Source organism: Oratosquilla oratoria, chromosome 22 (genome assembly GCF_046742065.1).
Source record: "Oratosquilla oratoria isolate Oo_2021 chromosome 22, ASM4674206v1, whole genome shotgun sequence".
In the NCBI taxonomy this organism is placed as follows: domain Eukaryota; kingdom Metazoa; phylum Arthropoda; class Malacostraca; order Stomatopoda; family Squillidae; genus Oratosquilla; species Oratosquilla oratoria.
In genome coordinates this window covers 7,832,980-7,854,357 of record NC_134798.1, presented here as the reverse complement: position 1 = coordinate 7,854,357, position 21,378 = coordinate 7,832,980, and the positions used below count along the sequence as shown (strand labels likewise).

At 41.3% G+C, this 21,378-nt stretch overlaps 1 protein-coding gene across 7 annotated transcripts in view; it reads right to left on the bottom strand.

The window, feature by feature from the left end:
- The window catches only part of LOC143037418 (oxysterol-binding protein-related protein 11-like), a 174,189-nt gene that overhangs the window by 79,305 nt on the left and 73,506 nt on the right, over window positions 1-21,378 (bottom strand). For all 7 annotated transcript variants that reach the window (XM_076205570.1, XM_076205575.1, XM_076205576.1 and 4 more), the window contains 2 exons: window positions 10,915-11,124; window positions 8,356-8,545 (listed from right to left, as the gene is read on the bottom strand). In XM_076205570.1, coding sequence (XP_076061685.1) covers window positions 8,356-8,545; window positions 10,915-11,124 — 400 coding nt within the window. The remainder of the gene's footprint in view (window positions 1-8,355; window positions 8,546-10,914; window positions 11,125-21,378) is intronic.

Sequence of the window (21,378 nt, the reverse complement as noted above, 5' to 3'; positions counted from 1 at the left end):
AGTATATGTGAGCAAATTTTGACGCAGCCCGAAGGGATTTCTCCCCGTCCTCTCCTTATATGCAAGGGGGGACGGAGAGGGGGGGGTCGCCGATTAAATGAAGCGGCCTTGCTGTGGATGTGCTGTGTCTTGCGACACTGCTTCTGACCCAGGGCGGTGGGCAAGGTGCAGGGATGACCCGTCATCCAGGAGGTGCTCAGATGAGCGGGAGGGTGGGAGGGGTGTGGAGTGTATTTAGGGATGAAATGGGTGGGAGTGTTTTTATGCCTTTCCCTTTTTGGCTACCTCCCTTGAAAGGGGGAAAAAGCCTTGGTATATGTATGTATGTATGTATGTTTTTAAATTCATGAATTGTTTTTGCACACACCACTTTTTTGTCCAACTTGTTCCAGATGTCTATTACTCTGTGGGGAAAGCTGTTCTTTTTCAGGTCCCTTCTATAACTGTCTTTCTTGATTTTCTTTCCGCATCCTCTTGTATTTCTACTATCCCATTTTATTAGATCCTCTCTATCAATAGTTTCTATGCCTTTCATGATTCTATAAATAGTTATCAAGTCTCCTTTCTCTCTTCTTTGTTCTAATGTCTGTAGTTCCAGTTTTGTTAGTCTCTCTTCATATGATAGTTCTGAGAGTGTTGGTACTAATTTTGTAATTGCTCTATGTATTCTTTCAAGTTTTGTTATACATTTTTTTGTACTTAATGACCACACCATCGCTGCATATTCCAATCTTGGTCTTATCAAAGTAACTAGTATTTTCTTCACCATTTCTTCGTCCAGGTACGTTAAAGCCACTTTGATTGTTCTTATTAAATTATAAGTTTCTCCAAAAATATTTGTTTATATGTGTGTGTGTGTGAGAGAGAGAGCGGGAGAGAGAGGGAGAGAGAGAGAGAAAGAGAGAGAGGGAGAAAGAGAGAGAGAGAGAGAGAGAGAGAGAGAGAGAGAGAGAGAGAGAGAGAGAGAGAGAGAGAGAGGGAGAGGGAGAGGGAGAGGGAGAGAGAGAGGGAGAGAGAGAGAGAGAGGGAGAGAGAGAGAGAGAGAGAGAGAGAGAGAGAGAGAGAGAGAGAGAGAGGAGAGAGAGAGAGAGGAGAGAGAGAGAGAGAGAGAGAGAGAGAGAGAGAGAGAGAGAGAGAGAGAGAGAGAGAGAGAGAGAGAGAGAGAGAGAGAGAGAGAGAGAGAGAGAGAGAGAGAGAGAGAGAGAGAGAGAGAGAGAGAGAGAGAGAGAGAGAGAGAGAGAGAGAGAGAGAGAGAGAGAGAGAGAGAGAGAGAGAGAGAGAGAGAGAGAGAGAGAGAGAGAGAGAGAGAGAGAGAGAGAGAGAGAGAGGGAGAGAGAGAGAGAGGGAGAGAGAGAGGGAGAGAGAGAGAGAGAGAGAGAGAGAGAGGGTGAGAGAGAGGGAGAGAGAGAGAGAGAGAGAGAGAGAGAGAGAGGGAGAGAGAGAGAGGAGAGAGAGAGAGAGAGAGAGAGAGAGAGAGAGAGAGAGAGAGAGAGAGAGAGAGAGAGAGAGAGAGAGAGAGAGAGAGAGAGAGAGAGAGAGAGAGAGAGAGAGAGAGAGAGAGAGGGGGAGAGAGAGAGAGAGAGAGAGAGAGAGAGAGAGAGAGAGAGAGAGAGAGAGAGAGAGAGAGAGAGAGAGAGAGAGAGAGGGGGGGGGGGGAGGGAGGGAGGGAGGGAGGGAAGGAAGGAGAGGGAGACAGAGAGAGGGAGAGAGAGACAGAGAGAGAGGGAGAGAGAGAAAGAGAGAGAGAAAGAGAGAGAGAGAGAGCAAATATATATCTAGTGCAGGAGGTAAGGGTGATGGGAAACCACAGGTGTGCTACAAGAGGAGAGATACTTAGCAGCTGTTCCTACTGACACTGGGCAGGGGTGAGTGGCTGTGTGAAACACGATATAGCTATACTGTCAGCTGTAAGAGGGAGTGGGAGAGAGGGAGAGGAGACAATAAATTGAAGAAGAAAGTGGAAAGGGAAGGAACAGGATAGGGAAGGGGAAAAATGAAGTGAAGGAAGAGACAAAAAAAAATTAATAAAACGAGACAATACACAATGTAGTGGAAAAAATTACTCTTTGAAGTTGAAAGAACTAACTCAGTGAGTGAGTGAGTGACTGAGTAAGGGAGAGTGAGAGGGAAGGGTGAGGAAGTGTGAGTGTGAGTGTGAGAAGGAGGAGTGAGGAAGTGTGGGTGGGAGTGTGAGAGGGAGGGGGTGAAGAAGTGTGGGTGGGAGTGTGTATGGGAGGGAAGGAGGAAGGGAGTTACGAAAGGCAAAGGAGGAGGAGGGAAAGAGGGAGGAAAGGGGAAGAGAGGGGAGGGGAGGGGAGGTGAGGTGAGGGGAGGGGAGGTGAGGTGAGGTGAGTGGAGGGGAGTGGAGGTGAGGGGAGGGGAGGTGAGGGGAGGGGAAAGGAGGGGAGGGAAAAGGAGGGGAGGGAAAGGGAGGGGAGGGAAAGGGAGGGGAGGCGAGGGGAGTGGAAGGGAGGGGAGAGGAGGGGGAGAGGAGGGGAAGAGAAGGGAGAAAGTGAAAAAGCAAATGGGAGAGAGAGACAGGGAGAGGGAGAGGGAAAGGGAGGGAGAGGGAGGGAGGGAGGGAGGGAGAGAGAGAGAGAGAGTGTATGTGTGTATGTGTCTATGTGTGGGGGTATGATATACAAGGATGTGAAAAAGGTTAAGACAGTTATGCAGTTATGGGCACAGAGATTACAAGGCGAGTACACGAAAACTATCGAGTGGCTGATAGAAACCACAGCATCAGTAGTAGCATGCTTATACAAGATACAGGATAATGGTTATGATAGCAATGGTGATGACACTGATGGTGGTGGTGTTAACAGTGGTGAATATGACAGTACTGACATACAGATGTGCTATACAGGTATGACACCAAAAGACTTGTGAACAGATGATGTGAGAGCAGAGGGTATGTGAGCAGATTCTGTGCCAGCAAAGGACGTGTGAGCAAAGGACATTCCAGCTGATCACGTGTGAGCAGAGTACATGTGAGTAGAAGACGTGAGCAGAGGCTGTGCCAGCGGAGGCTGCGTGAGCAAAGGATGTGTGAGCAGAGGCACTAGTCAGGAAGGGTCAGTGATCTGACCAAAATACGTACAAGTTTTAGGGCGTACAGACCCCAAATCCCTTCCTACCTGTGTAGCGTGTGAAGCCTACAGACAAAGACACTTGGAGTTTGTCAAGGTGGCATAAAGAAATGAAAATAATCAGGACTAGAGTTTGCCATAGAACAGCAAAACCAAGTGTAGCAGATCAGCTTAGAGAAGATCAATGTGATCATATTAAGAAAATTAGTGTGGTCATATGCAAAAATTGGTGTCATCATAAACAAGGATTAGCGTGGTTATAATAAAAATTAGGTTGATATTAGACAGGAATCTGTGTGATAAAAAAAAAAGATAATAAAAATTTCGTGATCAATAAGAATTGTTGTAACCATATACAAGATTAAATTAGCAGTGTGGCAGAGAAGAAATAATGGTCTTGTTTTAATGAAAAATAAATTCTAACAAATATAGAGAAAAAAAAAAGTGTGTCATGTTCAATTTGAATACATTAACAGGGAAGAGCAAAGTTGACAGAGAATCTGGAGACTCCATATGAAGTTCAATATATAATTCTGTAAAATCTAATATTCCTATGGAAAAAAAAATTATACAAAAATTATGAAACAAGTATCCACTCCTATATACAAGGTTACAAAAAATTAATCATTCCACATAAAGAACAGTTTAAAATTATTTCACAACAGAGTTCATATATTTTCTTACAACATGACATTCCTTAATCTACCTTTACATCTACTTCTTCAAAGATAAATGCATTAAAATCAAGTAAACACTATCTTTAAAACTTATTCCCTAATCTTTTTATCTATTTTTTAAAAATCATATGTACAAATTGTCTACATCTCATGCTACATGTCTGACCAACTATTTACAAAACCAAATACCTAATCATCTTGTATAAATTTTATCCAAAGAATTTTCATTGCAATAACCTAACACTAATCATCTTTGTTACCAGAGTTCATTCTCAATATTTAATGTAAAATGAGAACATGGAACATATTCATATAAAAAATACATTAAACATGTTTCATGCTTCCTAATGCATAGCAATTACATGAACCATTTTTTTCTCAGAAGACTTCTCTGTTAGAAATTATTTATTTGATTCAATTTAATCCCACAAACTTCCCTCTCAGAGAAAGTTAGGATAATGTCTCCTTATGGAGGACTTTTTGAAGCAGAGAATTTACTACACTATGCCCTTACTACAAACTTGCTTGCTTGGTAGAATTTGAACTGTCTCCATTCCTAATCTCCACTTAAAGTAGTGACGTTTTAACCTGCTCAGCAGCAAACATACCAATACAAGTGGTTGGGGACAGTGCAACCCTTCATTCCCCAGGTCCTAAGATGGGAAGGTGGTTCAATAGGTTTTATTTGTTTATGTAAAAGGTAAAAGGTGCAGATGGAGAGATGATAATGGAGGAGAAGGCAGTAAGGGGAAGATGGGCAGAATATTTTAGGGAGTTGCTTAATGTGAAGGAGAATAGGGAGGGAAAGATAGCTGCAGTGGGAAATGCTAAGAAAATGAGAGTGATGAGTGAGGAAAATGGAGGAGAAATAAGGAAGGATGAAGTGAAGGCAGCAGTTAAGATGATGAAAGCAGGTAAGGCACCTGGTCTGGATGGATGCCATGCAGAATGTCTTAAAAAAGGAGGTATAGTGATGGTGGACTGGTTGGTGAGGTTATTTAATGTTTGCTGGAGAGAAGGTAGAGTGCCGGAGGACTGGAGGAGTGCGTGTATAGTTCCACTTTACAAGGGAAAGGGGGACAAGTGTGAATGTAGTAGTTTCAGAGGGATTAGCTTGTTAAGTGTAGTTGGGAAGGCTTATGGGAGGATCTTGATTGAGAGGATTAGGAGAGGAACAGAGGGAGTAATTGGTGAGGAACAGTGTGGGTTTAGGACAGGTAGAGGTTGTGTAGATCAGATTTTTGTGGTAAGACAGATATGTGAGAAAGCTATAGGAAAGGGGAAGGATGTTTTCTGGGCCTTTATGGATCTGGAAAAGGCTTACGACAGGGTAGACAGAAAGGCACTGTGGGAGGTTATGCGGATATATGGGATAGGAGGAAAGCTTCTGGGAGCTGTCAAGAGTTTTTATGAGAGTATTAGAGCTTGTGTCAGGATTGGAAATGGAGAGAGTGAGTGGTTTGAGGTAAAGGTGGGACTTCGTCAGGGATGCGTTATGTCACCCTGGCTGTTCAACTTATACATGGATGGGGTGGTGCAAGAGGTGAATGCAAGGGTAGTGGGTCAGGGATTGGAGATGGTTAAGGAAAATGGAGAAAAATGGGAGGTGAGCCAGCTGTTGTTTGCGGACAACACTGCGCTTGTGGCAGGATCGGAGGAGGGATTGAGGAAGTTGGTGACAGAGTTTGGGAGAGTGTGTGATAGAAGAAAGCTGAAGATAAATGTGGGTAAAAGTAAGGTGATGAGATGTACAAGGGGTGAAAGTGGCAGTAATCTGGAAGTGAGCATTAAGGGAGAGCAACTGGAGGAAGTGGATAGTTTTAGATATTTGGGTGCAAATGTGGCAGGAAAGGGTGGAGTGAATGTGGAGGTAGAATGTAGATTGAGAGAAGCAAGTAAATGCCTTGGTGGTTTAAAAAGTGTAATGAGGAATAGGAATCTGGGAATGGATGCTAAGAGGAGACTGTATGAAGGAGTGATTGTGCCAACAGCACTGTATGGAGCAGAAACATGGAACATGAGAGAGGAAGAGAGAAGAAACTTGAATGTGTTTGAGATGAAGTGTCTGAGAAGTATGAAGGGGGTTACTAGGCTGGATAGAGTGAGAAATGAGGAAGTGAGGAGGAGAACAGGGGTGGAAAGGGAGCTGGGAGATAGGGTGGATGAAAGAGTATTAGGATGGTTTGGACACATGGAAAGAATGAGTGAAGAAAGACTAGTAAAGGAGGTATGGAAGGCAGATGTGGAGGGAGTGAACATGAGGGGACGTCCTAGGATGAGATGGATGGATGGGGTGAAGGGGGCTTTGGGGAAGAGGGGAATGTCGGTTGAGGAAGGACGGGAGAGGACAGAAGACAGGGATGAATGGAGAATGGTTGTATATGGAAAATGTTGTGATGCATGAGGTGGATTGGACGGGGGAATGGGGGTGAGGTAGTATGTGTGAGCAAAAATTTTGACGCAGCCAGAAGGGATTTCTCCCCGTCCTCTCCTTTATATGGGGGGACGGAGAGGGGGGGTCGCCGATTTAATGAAGCGGCCTTGCTGTGGATGTGCTGTGTCCTGCGACACTGCTTCTGACCCAGGGCAGTGGACAGGGTGCAGGGATGACCCGTCATCTAGGAGGTGCTAAGATGGGAGGGAGGGTGGAGTGTTTTCGGGGATGAAATGGGTGGGAATGTTTTTGTGCCTTGTCCTTTTTGGCTACCCCCCTGGTAAGGGGGAAAAAAGCCTTGGTATATGTATGTATGTATGTATGTATGTGGGGCAGAGCAGTGTGGGTTTAGGAGAGGAAGGAGTGTAGGTTAAGTGATTATAGGATGGTAGATAAGCAAAGTACTAGGGATAAATTTGGAGAGGGAAAGGCCGGAGGTAGTGGAAGGTAAGCCAGTTGTTTTTGTGGATGACATTGCACTTGTGGATGGTACCAAGGAGAGAATGATGCAGTTGGTGAAAGGTTTGAAAGGTTGTGCAAGAGGAGAAAGTTGTGAGTAAATGTGGGCAAAAGTAAAATGAGATGTGCAAGGAATGAAGATGGTGGCAGACTGGATAAGAGTTTGAAGGGTACAAGTCTGAAAAAAAAAGAGAATTCTAAGTATTTGGAATTACAGGAGGAAGTGAAAGGAATGGAGGCAGAGATGAATTATAGAATAACAAGGCAAGTAAATGTCTGGGAGGAATGAGAAGTGTTATGAGAAATAGGTATATGGGGTTGAAAGCAAAGAGAAGATTGTATGAGCAACTGCTCCCATGGCACTGTATGTACCAGAGACTAAGAATTTGAGTGAGGTGGAAAGGAAGAATCTGAATATATTCAAGATGAAGTGTTTGAGAAGTATGGTATGTGTTACAAGGATTAATATAAATAAATGTGAAGATGAGACAGGATATAGGGGTGGAGGGAAAGCTGTCAAGTGAAATAGATCAAAAAGTGATGCAGTGGTTTGGGCATAAGAATGAGTGAGTGAGTAAAGACTGGTAAAACAAGAGAGTGTGAAAAGCAGAAGTGAATGGAGTGAACTTGAGAGGAAGACCAAGAATGAGGTGGGTGAATCAGGTAAAGGGGGGTATACATACATACATAAATACATATATATATGCATACATATATACACACATACATACATATATATATATATATATATATATATATATATGTATATATATATATATACACACATACATACATATATATATATATATATATATATATATATATGTATATATATGTATACCAAAAGGCCTTTTCCCTCTAAGGGAGGGTGGTCTAGACAAAGCATGCACACACCCTCCACCCATCCAGCACCCATTTGTTGCCCCTTATATCTTAGGTCCCTGCGGATAAAAGGTCATCCCTGTCCCCTGCTCACAGTTCAGGTCTGAAGCAATGTAGGAAGGCAGCACCTCCATAGGGTCCAACAGCCAAAGAGGTGCTGTGCTTTGGTGCACTTCTTCTGACCTGAGCAGTGGTCAGGGCACATGTATATTTCTTTATACATTTGGCAGACTACCACTTGCAAGTCCCTGCCACTGATCCCTCTTCCATGATCACAACTTGCAGCCACCAACTATAAGTTCCTCAATGATAGAAATAGGGATACACAGGGATATGGTGTCCACCCACTTTCCAATGTCAAGGGTTTTTTCACATTCAGTCTATGTACTAATAGAGACATTTATCAGTTTCCAAGAATAAATTCTGGATACAGTCTTAGTGTAACCCTAGTTCCAAAAACCCATCCCCAACACCACTCTATATATTCTTTAGGCTACCCTTATTTGTTCCACTTATCCCTAATTTTCTTATTTAAAAAAAAAAAAAAAAAAAAAAAAAACCTATGCTTTCCTAAGTATGTCAGAATTCAAGCTTAAATAACCAATTCAAATTTTCACTCAGTTTTCTAGTTTCTTCAATATGCTGATATACTTTATGAATATTTTCTGGGGCATTACCCAGAATGAGGTCCATAGAGTATAAAACTGCTGCAGGGGTTAAAATTGTTTAGAATAACTAAGTTACAGTTTTGATCAAATACAATATATCATGTCTTCTGATCGCATGAATTAAGTTTTCTTTTAAAATTACATACCATAGGATGGCAGCTCCTCTATCGCATGTGCCAGTGCAGTGTGATGATTTCGTGCCTCTTCTAAAACCTCTGCTACTTGTGTAAAAGCGTCTAACACTGCTAATCCCATGGCAGGTGGTGCTGCTGCTCCTGCACCCTGCTGCTGAGTATCTCGAGTTCGATGTTCCCTTGGGGCTAGTGGTGGGTTATTCTGTGTGAAAAATCAAACGAGAAATGAGTCTTTATGAAGGAGAAACAACTTGTATCTCAAACACATCAGTAAGACCCAGAACAGTAGATTATACCCTGCAGAAGATCTAACATGATTGAGTGAGTCATTCTGTGTAAAAATCAAACAAAAAATAAGTCTTTATAGAGGAGAAATGATTCTTATCTCAAGTACACCAGTAAGACATAGAACAGTGAATTACATCTTGTAGAAGATCTAACATCACTGAGTTCTGATGAAGTGAAAATTAAATACACATCTTCAGGACCTAGAACAATGGTTCTCGATCTCAAGCATGGATCCAAATTAAGATTTCAGTCACTCCTCCATAAGATTGTAGAGGATCATTAGATCAATTAGTGTGTTGCCCCTGGTCTCTCTTGCAGGAGACCCATGTTGCCCACATAAATAACAAGAGCCACCAGATTGGCCCACAAGTCATTCATAGAAGATATATCATGTTTTCATGCTGGATCAAAGAAACATTCAGGAGTACAAATGAACTGCCAAACTCTTCCACTAAAAAAGAACTAAAAAATCTTGGGCCTCCATTTTGATACTCATCCCACACATCAACTAACTCCTATTAAAAATCATGAAGAAAATAAACTTACAATAATCAGTAGCAAGTATAGGCTTTAATGAGAAGGACACTAACTACACTATGTACTAACTACACCAATGGTTCCCCTAAAATCAAGAAAACAAACACTCCATGAGATGCACATTCACACTCAAGATCACATAACAAGTACTCCAAGACCAACCACTAAACTCACTAGTCAACCAAACTTCCCGAGATATTACCCCTACAGAGAAATATGTCCCACGAAAAAAATTAGTGCATCTGCATTCAGGCCACCATCCAGCTTTAAAACAATACAAACACAGAATAGACCTACACACAGATGCAATTTCCCCAAGATATAATCACCACACAGGTGATATTGAATATCTCACCTTACCCAGCCAACAATACAATATCTCTTGTACAAATGATTTGTGGGGCAATCTGTAGCTGCTTTCAATTACCTAGCTGCTATGGATCTCCTGCAAGAATGGCATGGGGCAATAGATTGACTGACTGACTATGATGAAATTCACTTATTCAATGACAGCATGAAGTATCAGTGTTAGGGGGGCACTTGTCTTTGCACATACAATACATGCTCTTCAAGACATCATTAATTTAACATTCAAGGCAAAATCAGGCCACAAACTTGTATCTTACAATCCTTAACCTGATTTCAATTACAATCATGTACTTTTCTTTCTTTTTTCTAAGTTACCTTTCCACACAAATTAAGGACAAATTTATCCATGCATATTACTAATTTCCTAAACTCCAATTCCTTCACCTGTTTTCAGTTCCCACTCTTCTAGAATACTAACTTAAAACTGCTCCTTCACTTCCTATGCCAATGCATTGGTGGGACTGAATATTAATTTCATCCTCATTTACACAGAATCGGAAACTAATCCTTGACATGAATGTAAAGGCACACACTTACCCAGATGGTTGAAATATGACCTGATGACTTGCACATACACATTTTTTCACATAGCACATACTTCTGACTGCTTTCTTAAATCTAATATTTTTCCCTCATTGGAGTACCACCTCAAGATGGGGGTCATTAACCTATACCCATGCAAAGATTGATATAACCTGTAGGACAAGGTATTACAAAGGAAAGACATCCCAACAGGAAACCTTTAGGTCCATAAATAGGTCAGAGGCAGGAGAAAATGACTAGGACAGATGCAGGAGAAAATAAAAAATAAAGGAGGTGCTAAGATAAGAGGGAGGGTGGAGGGGTGTAGAGTGCATTCAGGGGTGGAATGGGTGGGATTGATTTTGTGCCTTTTTCTTTTTGGCTACCCCCCTTGTAAGGGGAAAAAAGCCTTGGTATATGTATATGTAAAATAAATAAGTGAATAAATAAATTAAATTAATAGATAATGATAAATAATAAACAAACAGAAAAATAACAATAATCTATAATAAATAATGAATAAATAAATAATAAAAAACAAACACATAAATGATAAGAAAATAAAATAAAATAAAATATATGGAAAGTCTTCACCATCCTACAAACACTTCTACCTACACTCTATTAAAAGGCAAAAATTTGGTAAAAGAAACAGTTAAGATTTACTTTACATATAGTATAAGCCAATAAAATGAGGCACTGAGAAATGAGACAGATAGGTAAGCCAATATACATAACTCAGGAGACAACTCAATTCTAACTTAAGAAATCTGTCCCTTTCCACCACTTACTGAGGCAAAGCAGAAGCAGCAGCAGCAGCATGGCAACTTAAAAGAAAACATTACAGCCACTCACATGAGCAATTGCTCGTGTGTGCATTTCTGCAACAACACGGAGTCTGTTGATCCACATTTGTCTATCCTTGGTGTCCACTGCACGTAACTTATACGATTCCCCCACTGCTGGTGAGACTGTAAACGTATGAGAGTCCTCATCACTAGGGGAGATAACTGCTCCTGCCAGTTGGATATAACCTCTTGCTCTTTCATGTTTGTCATTTTCACTCTGAAAATATACAACCTGGGTTAATACAGGGCTAATAGTGTGTTAGCATTGAATCTCTATCATATAAAAAACATCCTATAACTTACAAAAATTATTTATATGAAAATAATATAAAAAATAAATTTCAACACTTAAGACCCACTAGAGTAACACTTGTATGATCATATACAGTATTCACCCATCTCACAAGTGTGGCAATCATGCAAGTGTTTCTTTCAAATTAAAGTTTGTTAATGTTGATTACATAATAGATCTATTAAAGATACCCCCCTTATAAGAGGGGAAAGGGTCATTTGGTATGTGGATGGATAAAAACATGTAGAAAACATAATATATGTATCATAGGCCCTTTCTCCCTCACTAGTGGAGTGGCCAAGTCACAGCACACATCCACTACATGCATATTAAAAAACATTAATGTCCCTCTTAACTCATTACCTCATGGATAGAGGGTTATCTCTGTCCCCTGCCACATTGCTTAGGTTGAAGGCAATGCAGTGTGACACAGCACATTCACAGCAGAGCCTGATATCCAGTTGGTTTACTTGCACCACTTCATTATATGATGACCTCTCTCCTCATTCATTCAACATAATTAACAGAGCCACATTAATTTTGTTCATCTATTCACAAGCTTCCTCAATTCACATCTATCTTTAACGGAGTGATCACCATGATCAGTCGAAAAAATCTGGCACAATAATGAATTTTTGTTAAACATTTCAAAAATATCTCTGTGATGGTGGCAACACTCCTACCAAGTTGTACAGCTGTATTTTGATTCTAACTTTTTATACAGAGTAAAACAGATAAAATATTGGCCGCCTCTGGTAACCCCATGTTGTAAACAAACATTCTTTATATTGAAATAAACTCAAAATCTCGATAGCCATTTCTGTTTTGAGTACTAAATTGTGCTTATTAAGATATCTGGCAACTTTTCCCATCCCCTATATCATGCCACAAGCCATTATCTCTGTAATCCCTCCATTTCCTGTCAATAATTGGAAGATCGCTTCTTAGCCTCACATATGCGAACAAGATCAAGCCCATTATTCAATTATTTCTCCAGTTGTCATCATGGGAAAGGTGAAGAGATTTATTGAAGATGCATAAAAGTCTAGAGAAGGCTAGGGAATGCAAGAGATGAAAACAGGAAGAAAGACAAGAATGAAAAGATGAATGTGTTCCTGCTGGAATACTCGCAACACCGCTTCCCTCAATTGCACCCAACCCATCATGTGGATCACTCATCACACAGCACCTACTCCCTACCTGCTCATCAGCTACAAAGATAAAAAAATAAATACATTTCAAAGAAAATGTAAACAAACAGAGTGTGTCATGGGTGACTATGAGTCTGAGGCCTTTTAAAAATGGCTTCATGATATGCTTGTAATATTTAAATGCCCTCTCCTGTAAAGTTTGTGATTTTTGTTTTTTATTAAGTAATATCTCTGGTTCTATTTGACCAATTTCTTGTGACATTTGAAAGGGAAAAAAAGCATGCTTTAATTTGGTCAGTGTGAAATAAAAGGAACTGTAACTATTTTTTTTTTTTTATTATTATTCATCCTACCAGAATATTTACAGCATCTTTTCATTACTCAAATTAAAAAAATTCTTTAGAAAACAGAGATGAGAGTTTGATGAAATATGACTTGACCTAGTTGTTACCAAGACTCTTATCTTTCATTTCCTGCCTAGCTGACTGATGTGGAAAGAGTGTCTTCACCATCCAATTCTTTTACAACACTATATTCACTATCTTCACTATGTGGGAATAATAATAAAAAAAAAAAATCAGGATTTATATTCTATTGGAATGGGTAAGTATACATAAGTTTACCCAAGAAATTGGACAACTCTGACAAGGACATAGAAATAAGAAAGGAAGATATAGAGAAGGCTATAGACAATATGAAAACATCAGTGTCACCTGGTCCAGATGACATAGGCACCTATATTCTCAAAAAGACAATATCAACTCCCTTCCTTACACTGTGGAAGAAAGTCCCTGGATATGGGTGAAATACCAGAAATATTCAAACTTGCCAACGTCACTCCTATACATAAAGGAGTATCCAAAAAGGAACCGAAAAATTACAGGCTAATAGCACTCACCTCAAATATCATTAAAACTTTTTAAAGAATCACAAAAAACCATATTGTACATTTCCTAGAGAAAAACCAATTAATGAGAAACTTCCAACACACTTTTAGAAGCAAACATTCATGCCTAACAGAATTGATAGACTTCCACAATTTCATCCTAAAATCCATTGGAGAGAACAAAAATGTCAATGCAATATATCTAGACTTTGCAAAAGCCTATGACAAAGTTAACCATATGATCCTCATTCAAAAGACCAAATCACTAGGGATAAGGGGCAAGCTTGGGGAGTGGATTCAGTCATTCCTTACAAATCGGAAACAAATTACCTATGTGGAGGGAACAGCATCAAGAGAAGAAGCAGTGATAAGTGGCATTGCAGGGTACTGTCCTTGGCCCTATACTACTCTTGATTATGATCAACGACATCAACACCGATATCTCCAGCCCATTACTATCATTTGCAGACAACACTTGGGTATTCAAAACAATCTCTGGCAAAAAAAGATAGCTCCCAACTACAGAAAGACCTAAATTAAATATACAAATGGGCAGAAATTAATAACACGAAATTTAATGAGGACAAATTTGAATTTATAAAGTTCAGTAAGAATGGACACGAAACTTCTTCTAAAGATCCAAAAGGAAACCATATCACACAACAAACATTGGTAAAAGATCTAGGTGTTCTACTTTCAGATGATACTACATTTGATCAACACAGAAAAAAGTTTTAAAATGCAGACAACGAATGGGATACATACTTAGAACCTTTCACACCAGAGAATCAGAAACCCTGCTAACCTTATGGAAAGCCCTAGTCATCCCTATCATTGACTACTCACAACTTTGGGCTCCATACAAAGGCCACATCATGCAGCTGGAGACTGCAGAGAACCTTTACCTCACCAAGATGTGGACAAACACAATTACTGGGAAAGACTGGCTGCAAATGAACTCTCCTCCATAGAGAGGAGACTAGAGAGATATCTGATAATATATGTGGAAAATCCTAGAAGGCCAGATCACTCCACCCAAAACAGAACCTATTAAACCAGTAAAGACCCACATCACCCCAGAAGAAAATAGAACTGGAAGAAAATGCACCCAATTGGCCCTGCCATCAGTGCCCACAAAAAGTCAAGACGCTCCAACACAACAGCATCTCAAGAAAGGGGGCCTGACTGTTCAATCACTTACCTAAACACCTACGGAACATTACAGGTGTTAAAACGGAAGTTTTCAAAAGGGAACTTGACAAATTCTTGTCAACCCTACCAGATCAGCCAGGCATCCCAGGTTATACAGCATCATGTCCAGCAAATTCCAACTCCATTATTGACCAGCTGGACTACAAACAACAAACTGAAAGGTGGAGGCTACGCCGTGGCTTTGCCTCAAGTTCCATCGGGGGAGCAACACCCCCTTGAGGCAGAAGTGCTTCAAGGTAAATTCAAGCAAAGGTACAAGTACTGACCTCACCCCCTTTAGAGAGAGAGACTAGAGGAAGTGGATAGCTTTAGATACTTGAGGGTGAATGTGGCAAGAAATGGAGGCGTGGAAGTGAAGGTAGAATGTAGATTGAGAGAGGCAAAATAAATACAATGGGGGATTAAAAAGCGTAATGAGAAATAAATATTTGGGAATGGATCCCACAAGGAGATTGTATGAAGGGGTGATTGTTCCAATAGCACTGTATGGGGCAGAAACATGGAACATAAGAGGAAGAGAGGAAGAATTTAAATGTGTTTGAGATTAAAAGCCTGAGAAGTATGGTAGGGGTTACTAGGCTGGATGAATTGAGAAATGAGGAGGTGAGGAGAAGAACAGGGGTGGAAAGGGAGCTGGGAGATAGGGTTGATGAAAGAGTATTAGGATGGTTTGACCACATGGGAATGGATGCTAAGAGGAGACTATATGAAGGAGTGATTGTGCCAACAGCACTGTATGGGGCAGAAACATGGAACATAAGAGAGGAAGAGAGAAGGAGTTTGAATGTGTTTGAGATGAGGTGTCTGAGAAGTATGATGGAGGTTACTAGGATAGATAGCATGAGAAATGAGGAGGTGAGGAGGAGAACAGGGGTGGAAAGGGGGTTGGGAGATAGGGTTCATGAAAGAGTATGAGGATGGTTTGGACACATGGAAAGAATGAGTGAAGAAAGACTAGTAAAAGAGGTACGGAAGGCAGATGTGGAGGGAGTGAACATGAAGGGACGTCCTAGGATGAGGTGGATGGATGGGGTGAAGGGGGCTTTGGGGAAGAGGGGAATGTCTGTTGAGGAAGGACGGGAGAGGACAGAAGACAGGGGTGAATGGAGAATGGTTGTATATGGATGATGTTGTGATGCATGAGGTGGAATGGGCAGGGGGATGGGGGGGGGGTGAGGTAGTATGTGTGAGCAAATTTGACACAGCCTGAAGGGATTTCTCCCAGTCTTCTCCTTTTATGCATGGGGGGACAGAGAGGGGGGGGTCACCGATTTAATGAAGCGGCCTTGCTGTGGATGTGCTGTGTCTTGCGACACTGCTTCTGACCCAGGGCAGTGGACAAGGTGCAGGGATGACCCGTCATCCAGGAGGTGCTAAGATGAATGGGAGGGTGAAGGGGTGTGGAGTGTATTCAGGGATGGAATGGGTGGGAATGATTTAATGCCTTTTCCTTTTTGACTACCTCCCTTGTAAGGGGGTATATGTATGTATATGTATGTATGAACACATGGAAAGACTGAATGAAGAAAGGTCTGTAAAAGAGATGTGGAAGGCAGAGGTGGATGGAGTGAACATGAAGGGGTGATCAAGGATGAGATGTATGGGTGGAGTAAAAGGGGCACTGGGAAAAATGTCTATTGAGGGAGGAAGGGAGAAGATAGAAGATAGGGGCAAGTGGAGAATGGTTGTGTATGGATGATGCTGTGGTGTATGGCAGTGGGTGGGGCATGGGGGGGTGAGGGAGTATTTTGACACAGCCCAAAGGAATTTCTCCCAGTCTTTTCTTTTTCTGCAGGAGGGGATGGGGAGGGGGTCATCAATTAAATGAAGCAGCCTTGCTGTGGATGTGCTGTGTCTTGCTGCATTGCTTCTAACCCAGGGCAGTGGGCATGATGCAGGGATGACCTGTCATCCAGGATGAGCCAAGAAAAGAGGGAGAGAGGGAGGGAGGGGTGGTGACTGGGAGTGGAACATGTGGAGATGAAACAGGAGTTAATTTATACCTTTGGCTACCTCACTTGTAAAGAGGAAAAAGTCCTTGGTATATGTACGTATACCAAAGGTTTAGTTGCAAATGTGAAATGTGTCACAAGGAAGGAGCATAATTTCCCAGAAAATTCCATATCCAAACTGATGTAAAGATTAGTAGCAGGATTCAATGAGGGCCACTTCACCAGCACACTGCTCACAAGCATCACCCAACAAGTGTTTAAGGGATTCATTAAGAAAGCTCCACCACAAAGAATGGATGTGGTAGCTAGGGGTGTGCTGATTAATCAGTATCGCCAGGAATCGTCACTTTTTTGGTGAATCGGCATCGGTGAGAATCAGCATTTTTTTAGAAAGGGATTCGGTAATTCACCTATAATTCATTGTTCTGGTGGTTGCATAGGGCCATGCAGCATATTATGTGTTATATGAGGTACCACTACCAAATAATCATTGCTTTATTTTATTTTCACATAGCATCACAACCATAGGGAATGAGGTGGCTAGGAATATGCTGTGGTAGTGGTAAACCTACACTGCCGTCTAGTGCCATAACACATGTTTTGAAAATATTATGCAGAGGTGATAAAATCTGCAGACACGAGGATATACAACCAGAGAAACTTTTAAAATAGCAGCACAAATCAGAGTAAATGTTAGAGCAAATTACATTAATTTCTAATTCTATTTTTGAGAAATTAAGCGAGAGTAATATGGGGGTAAATCACCCGGGCGTCCACGGACTCTGTCAATTTCACCCGCTTATAAAAGCAAAAAATTGGCGGACAGATTTACTTCCACTTCACAGCAATTTATAGCCAAATGAATCATTTATAAAGAATTTTTTTATGCATTTTGACAAATAAATACATAATACATCTTTATGCATTTTGACAATGACAGCTATGACTATGACTCATGTTTAGATGATTTGCGGTCAAATTCGCAATCATACGAGTCAAATTTGGACAAAGTGAAAGAAAAAACAAAATTAAGAATATCTTTATCTGTTTTGACACTACAAAGCGTAGTTGATAAATGTTGCTCCCTCCCACTGGAACCACATGACTAGGATTCCTTGAGTTGGTGCAGAGACAACCACAACTCATATCCTGAACTTGGAAAAATTGCCAACAAAATGCTGTGCTCTCCACCATCTTCAGTGGAGAGTGAGTGCCTCTTCAGCATTGGTGGTAATGTCTACACCCTACACCGTAACCACTTGATTCCAGAAACAGGGGAGAAATTGATGCTGTTGAACTTCAATATGCAAATGTTTAACTTTGACTATTAACTCATAGAATGCGGCAGTACTCAGGTGAGTCAGCATGTAAAAAAAAAAAAAAAAGTTTTTTGTTCCTTTTTGGATTTTATGCCCAGACACAGCTTTTGGGAAAAAAAAAATCAGGCCATTTCCCACATTCCATGGGTCAAGTATTAGATAATAGACTGAGTTAGGGTTAGGATTTACTATTAAGTTGGGATTAAGAAACTGATTAATAAATTTTATACTCTGCATGTGTTCCATTAAAAACATGCATTAAATGATTTAAGTTATTTGAAGTTAGCAGTTACATCAAAATATATGAAATAGGTAATTTTTAACCTTTTTTTTCAACTGACAGAAAATAATACAATCATACACTGATAATCATAAAGTGGTCAACCAATAAGCACTTCATTAAGTTCATTCAATCATTAGCATCCAACAGTTCAACAACTCATGTGTATAAATCTACATAGATTATACATACATACATATACCAAGGCTTTTTCCCCCTTACTAGGGAGGTAGCCAAAAAGGAAAAGGCATAAAATCATTCCCACCCATTCCATCCCTCAATACACTCCACACCCCTCCACCCTCCCTCCCATCTTAGCACCTCCTAGATGATGGGTCATCCCTGCACCCTGTCTACTGCCCTGGGTCAGAAGCAGTGTCGCAAGACACAGCACATCCATAGCAAGGCCGCTTCATTAAATCAGCGACCCCCCCTCTCCGTCCCCCCATATAAAGGAGAGGACGGGGAGAAATCCCTTCTGGCTGCGTCAAAATTTTGCTCACACATACTACCTCACCCCCCATCCATTCCACCTCATGCATCACAACATTTTCCATTTGCAACCATTCTCCATTCACCCATGTCTTCTGTCCTCTCCCGTCCTTCCTCAACAGACATTCCCCTCTTCCCCAAAGCCCCCTTCACCCCATCCATCCATCTCATCCTAGGACGTCCCCTCATGTTCACTCCCTCCACATCTGCCTTCCATACCTCCTTTACTAGTCTTTCTTCACTCATTCTTTCCATGTGTCCAAACCATCCTAATACTCTTTCATCAACCCTATCTCCCAGCTCCCTTTCCACCCCTGTTCTCCTCATCACCTCCTCATTTCTCACTCTATCTGGCCTAGCAACCCCCATCATACTTCTCAGACACTTCATCTCAAACACATTCAAGCTCCTTCTCTCTTCCTCTCTTATGTTCCATGTTTCTGCTCCATACAGTACTGTTGGCACAATTACTCCTTCATACAGTCTCCTCTTAGCATCCATTCCCAAATTTCTATTCCTCATTACACTTTTTAATCCACCAAGGCATTTACTCGTTTCTCTCAATCTATATTCTACCTCCACCTTTTCCTGCCACATTTGCACCCAAGTATCTAAAACTATCCACTTCCTCCAGTTGCTCTCCCTAAATGCTCACTTCCAGATTACTGCCACTTTCACCCCTTGTACATCTCATCACCTTACTTTTGCCCACATTTATCTTCAGCTTTCTTTTATCACACTCTCTCCCAAACTCTGTCACCAACTTCCTCAATCCCTCCTCTGATCCTGCCACAAGCGCATTGTTGTCCACAAACAACAGCTGGCTCACCTCCCACTTTTCTCCAATTTCTTTAATCATCTCCAATCCCTGACCCACTACCCTTGCATTTACCTCTCGCACTACCCCATCCATGTATAAGTTGAACAGCCAGGGTGACATAACGCATCCTTGACGAAGTCCCACCTTTACCTCAAACCACTCACTCTCTCCATTTCTAATCCTGACACAAGCTCTACTACTCTCATAAAAACTCTTGACAGCTCCCAGAAGCTTTCCTCCTATCCCGTATATCCGCATAACCTCCCACAGTGCCTTTCTGCCTACCCTGTCGTAAGCCTTTTCCAGATCCATAAAGGCCCAAAAAACATCCTTCCCCTTTCCTATAGCTTTCTCACATATCTGTCTTACCACAAAGATCTGATCTACACAACCTCTACCTGTCCTAAACCCACACTGTTCCTCTCCTAATCCTCTCAATCAAGATCCTCCCATAAGCCTTCCCAACTACACTTAACATGCTAATCCCTCTGAAACTACTACATTCACACATGTCCCCCTTTCCCTTGTAAAATGGAACTATACAAGCACTCCTCCAGTCCTCCGGCACTCTACCTTCTCTCCAGCAATCATTAAATAACCTCACCAACCAGTCCACCATCACTGTATCTCCTTTTTTAAGACATTCTGCATGGCATCCATCCAGACCAGGTGCCTTACCTGCTTTCATCATCTTAACTGCTGCCTTCACTTCATCTTTCCTTATTTCTTCTCCATTTTCCTCACTCATCACTCTCATTTTCTTAGCATTTCCCACTGCAGCTATCTTTCCCTCCCTATCCTCCTTCACATTTAGCAACTCCCTAAAATATTCTGCCCATCTTCCCCTTACTGCCTTCTCCTCCATTATCATCTCTCCATCTGCACCTTTTACCTTTTCTTCTCTACTCGATTCGCCTCCTCTTCCTCTCTTAATTTCTTTCCAAAACATCTTTTTATTACTTTCAAAATTTTCTGTCATACTCTTACCCCATTTTACATCTGCTCTCCTCTTTGCCTCCTTTACCTTTTTCTTTACTTCTCTTTTCTTTTCTTTGTACGTCTCATATGACTCCCTCGTCCTATTTTGTAACCAATCTGTGTAAGCTCGCTTCTTCTCTTCTACAAAGCAAGTAAAAATCATAGTTTAATTACTTTATAGCAAAAACTGACATACTGTAATCATATAAAGTGGAATCGGCATTGGCATCGGTATTGGCATCAGAAACTAAGAGTGAATAGGAATCAGCATTGGTATTGACATTAGCAACTAAGGGTGGATAGGAATTGGCATTAGCATCGGCATCAGCAAAAAATAGAATTGGCACACCCCTAGTGGTAGCTATAGGCACAACAAGGCATTTGAAAAGTTCCCAGATACATACTATCAAGAAAAGATCATGGAGACATATTCATAACAATGACAAGAAATGGCTAACTTCCTTGGCAGGAGGACAGTGAAAAACAACCCAAAATAGCCAAATTTCTGGGACTAGAAGACTAAAATAGAGTACCCCAAGGATTAATACTCTCACCTATGCTATCCAACCTCTTCACAAGGGATCTCCCAACTCCAGATCCAGAGTTTAACATCAATGCACTCACTTGTGCAGATGACCTGACAATTATAACCTAGCACAGAAACTACAAAATAGCAACTACATACATACATATACCAAAGGCTTTTTCTCCCTAACACATTTTCTAGCCAAAAAGAAAAAGCCATAGAAACCACTCCCACTCATTTCATTTCCTATATATTCCACTCCCCTCCACCCTCCTGTCTTAGCACCTCCTGGATGATGGGTCATCCCTGCATCCTGTCCACTGCCCTGGGTCAGAGGCAGTGTCGCAAGACACAGCACATCCACAGCCAGGCCGCTTCATAAATTCAGCGACCCCCCCTCTCCGTCCCCTCATGCACAAAAGGAGAAGACGGGGAGAAATCCCTTCGGGCTGCGTCAAATTTGTTGTCATACATACTTCCTCACCCTCCATCCCCCACCCACTCCCCCTCATGCATCACAGCCTCATCTATACACAACCCTTCTCCATTCACCCCTATTTTCT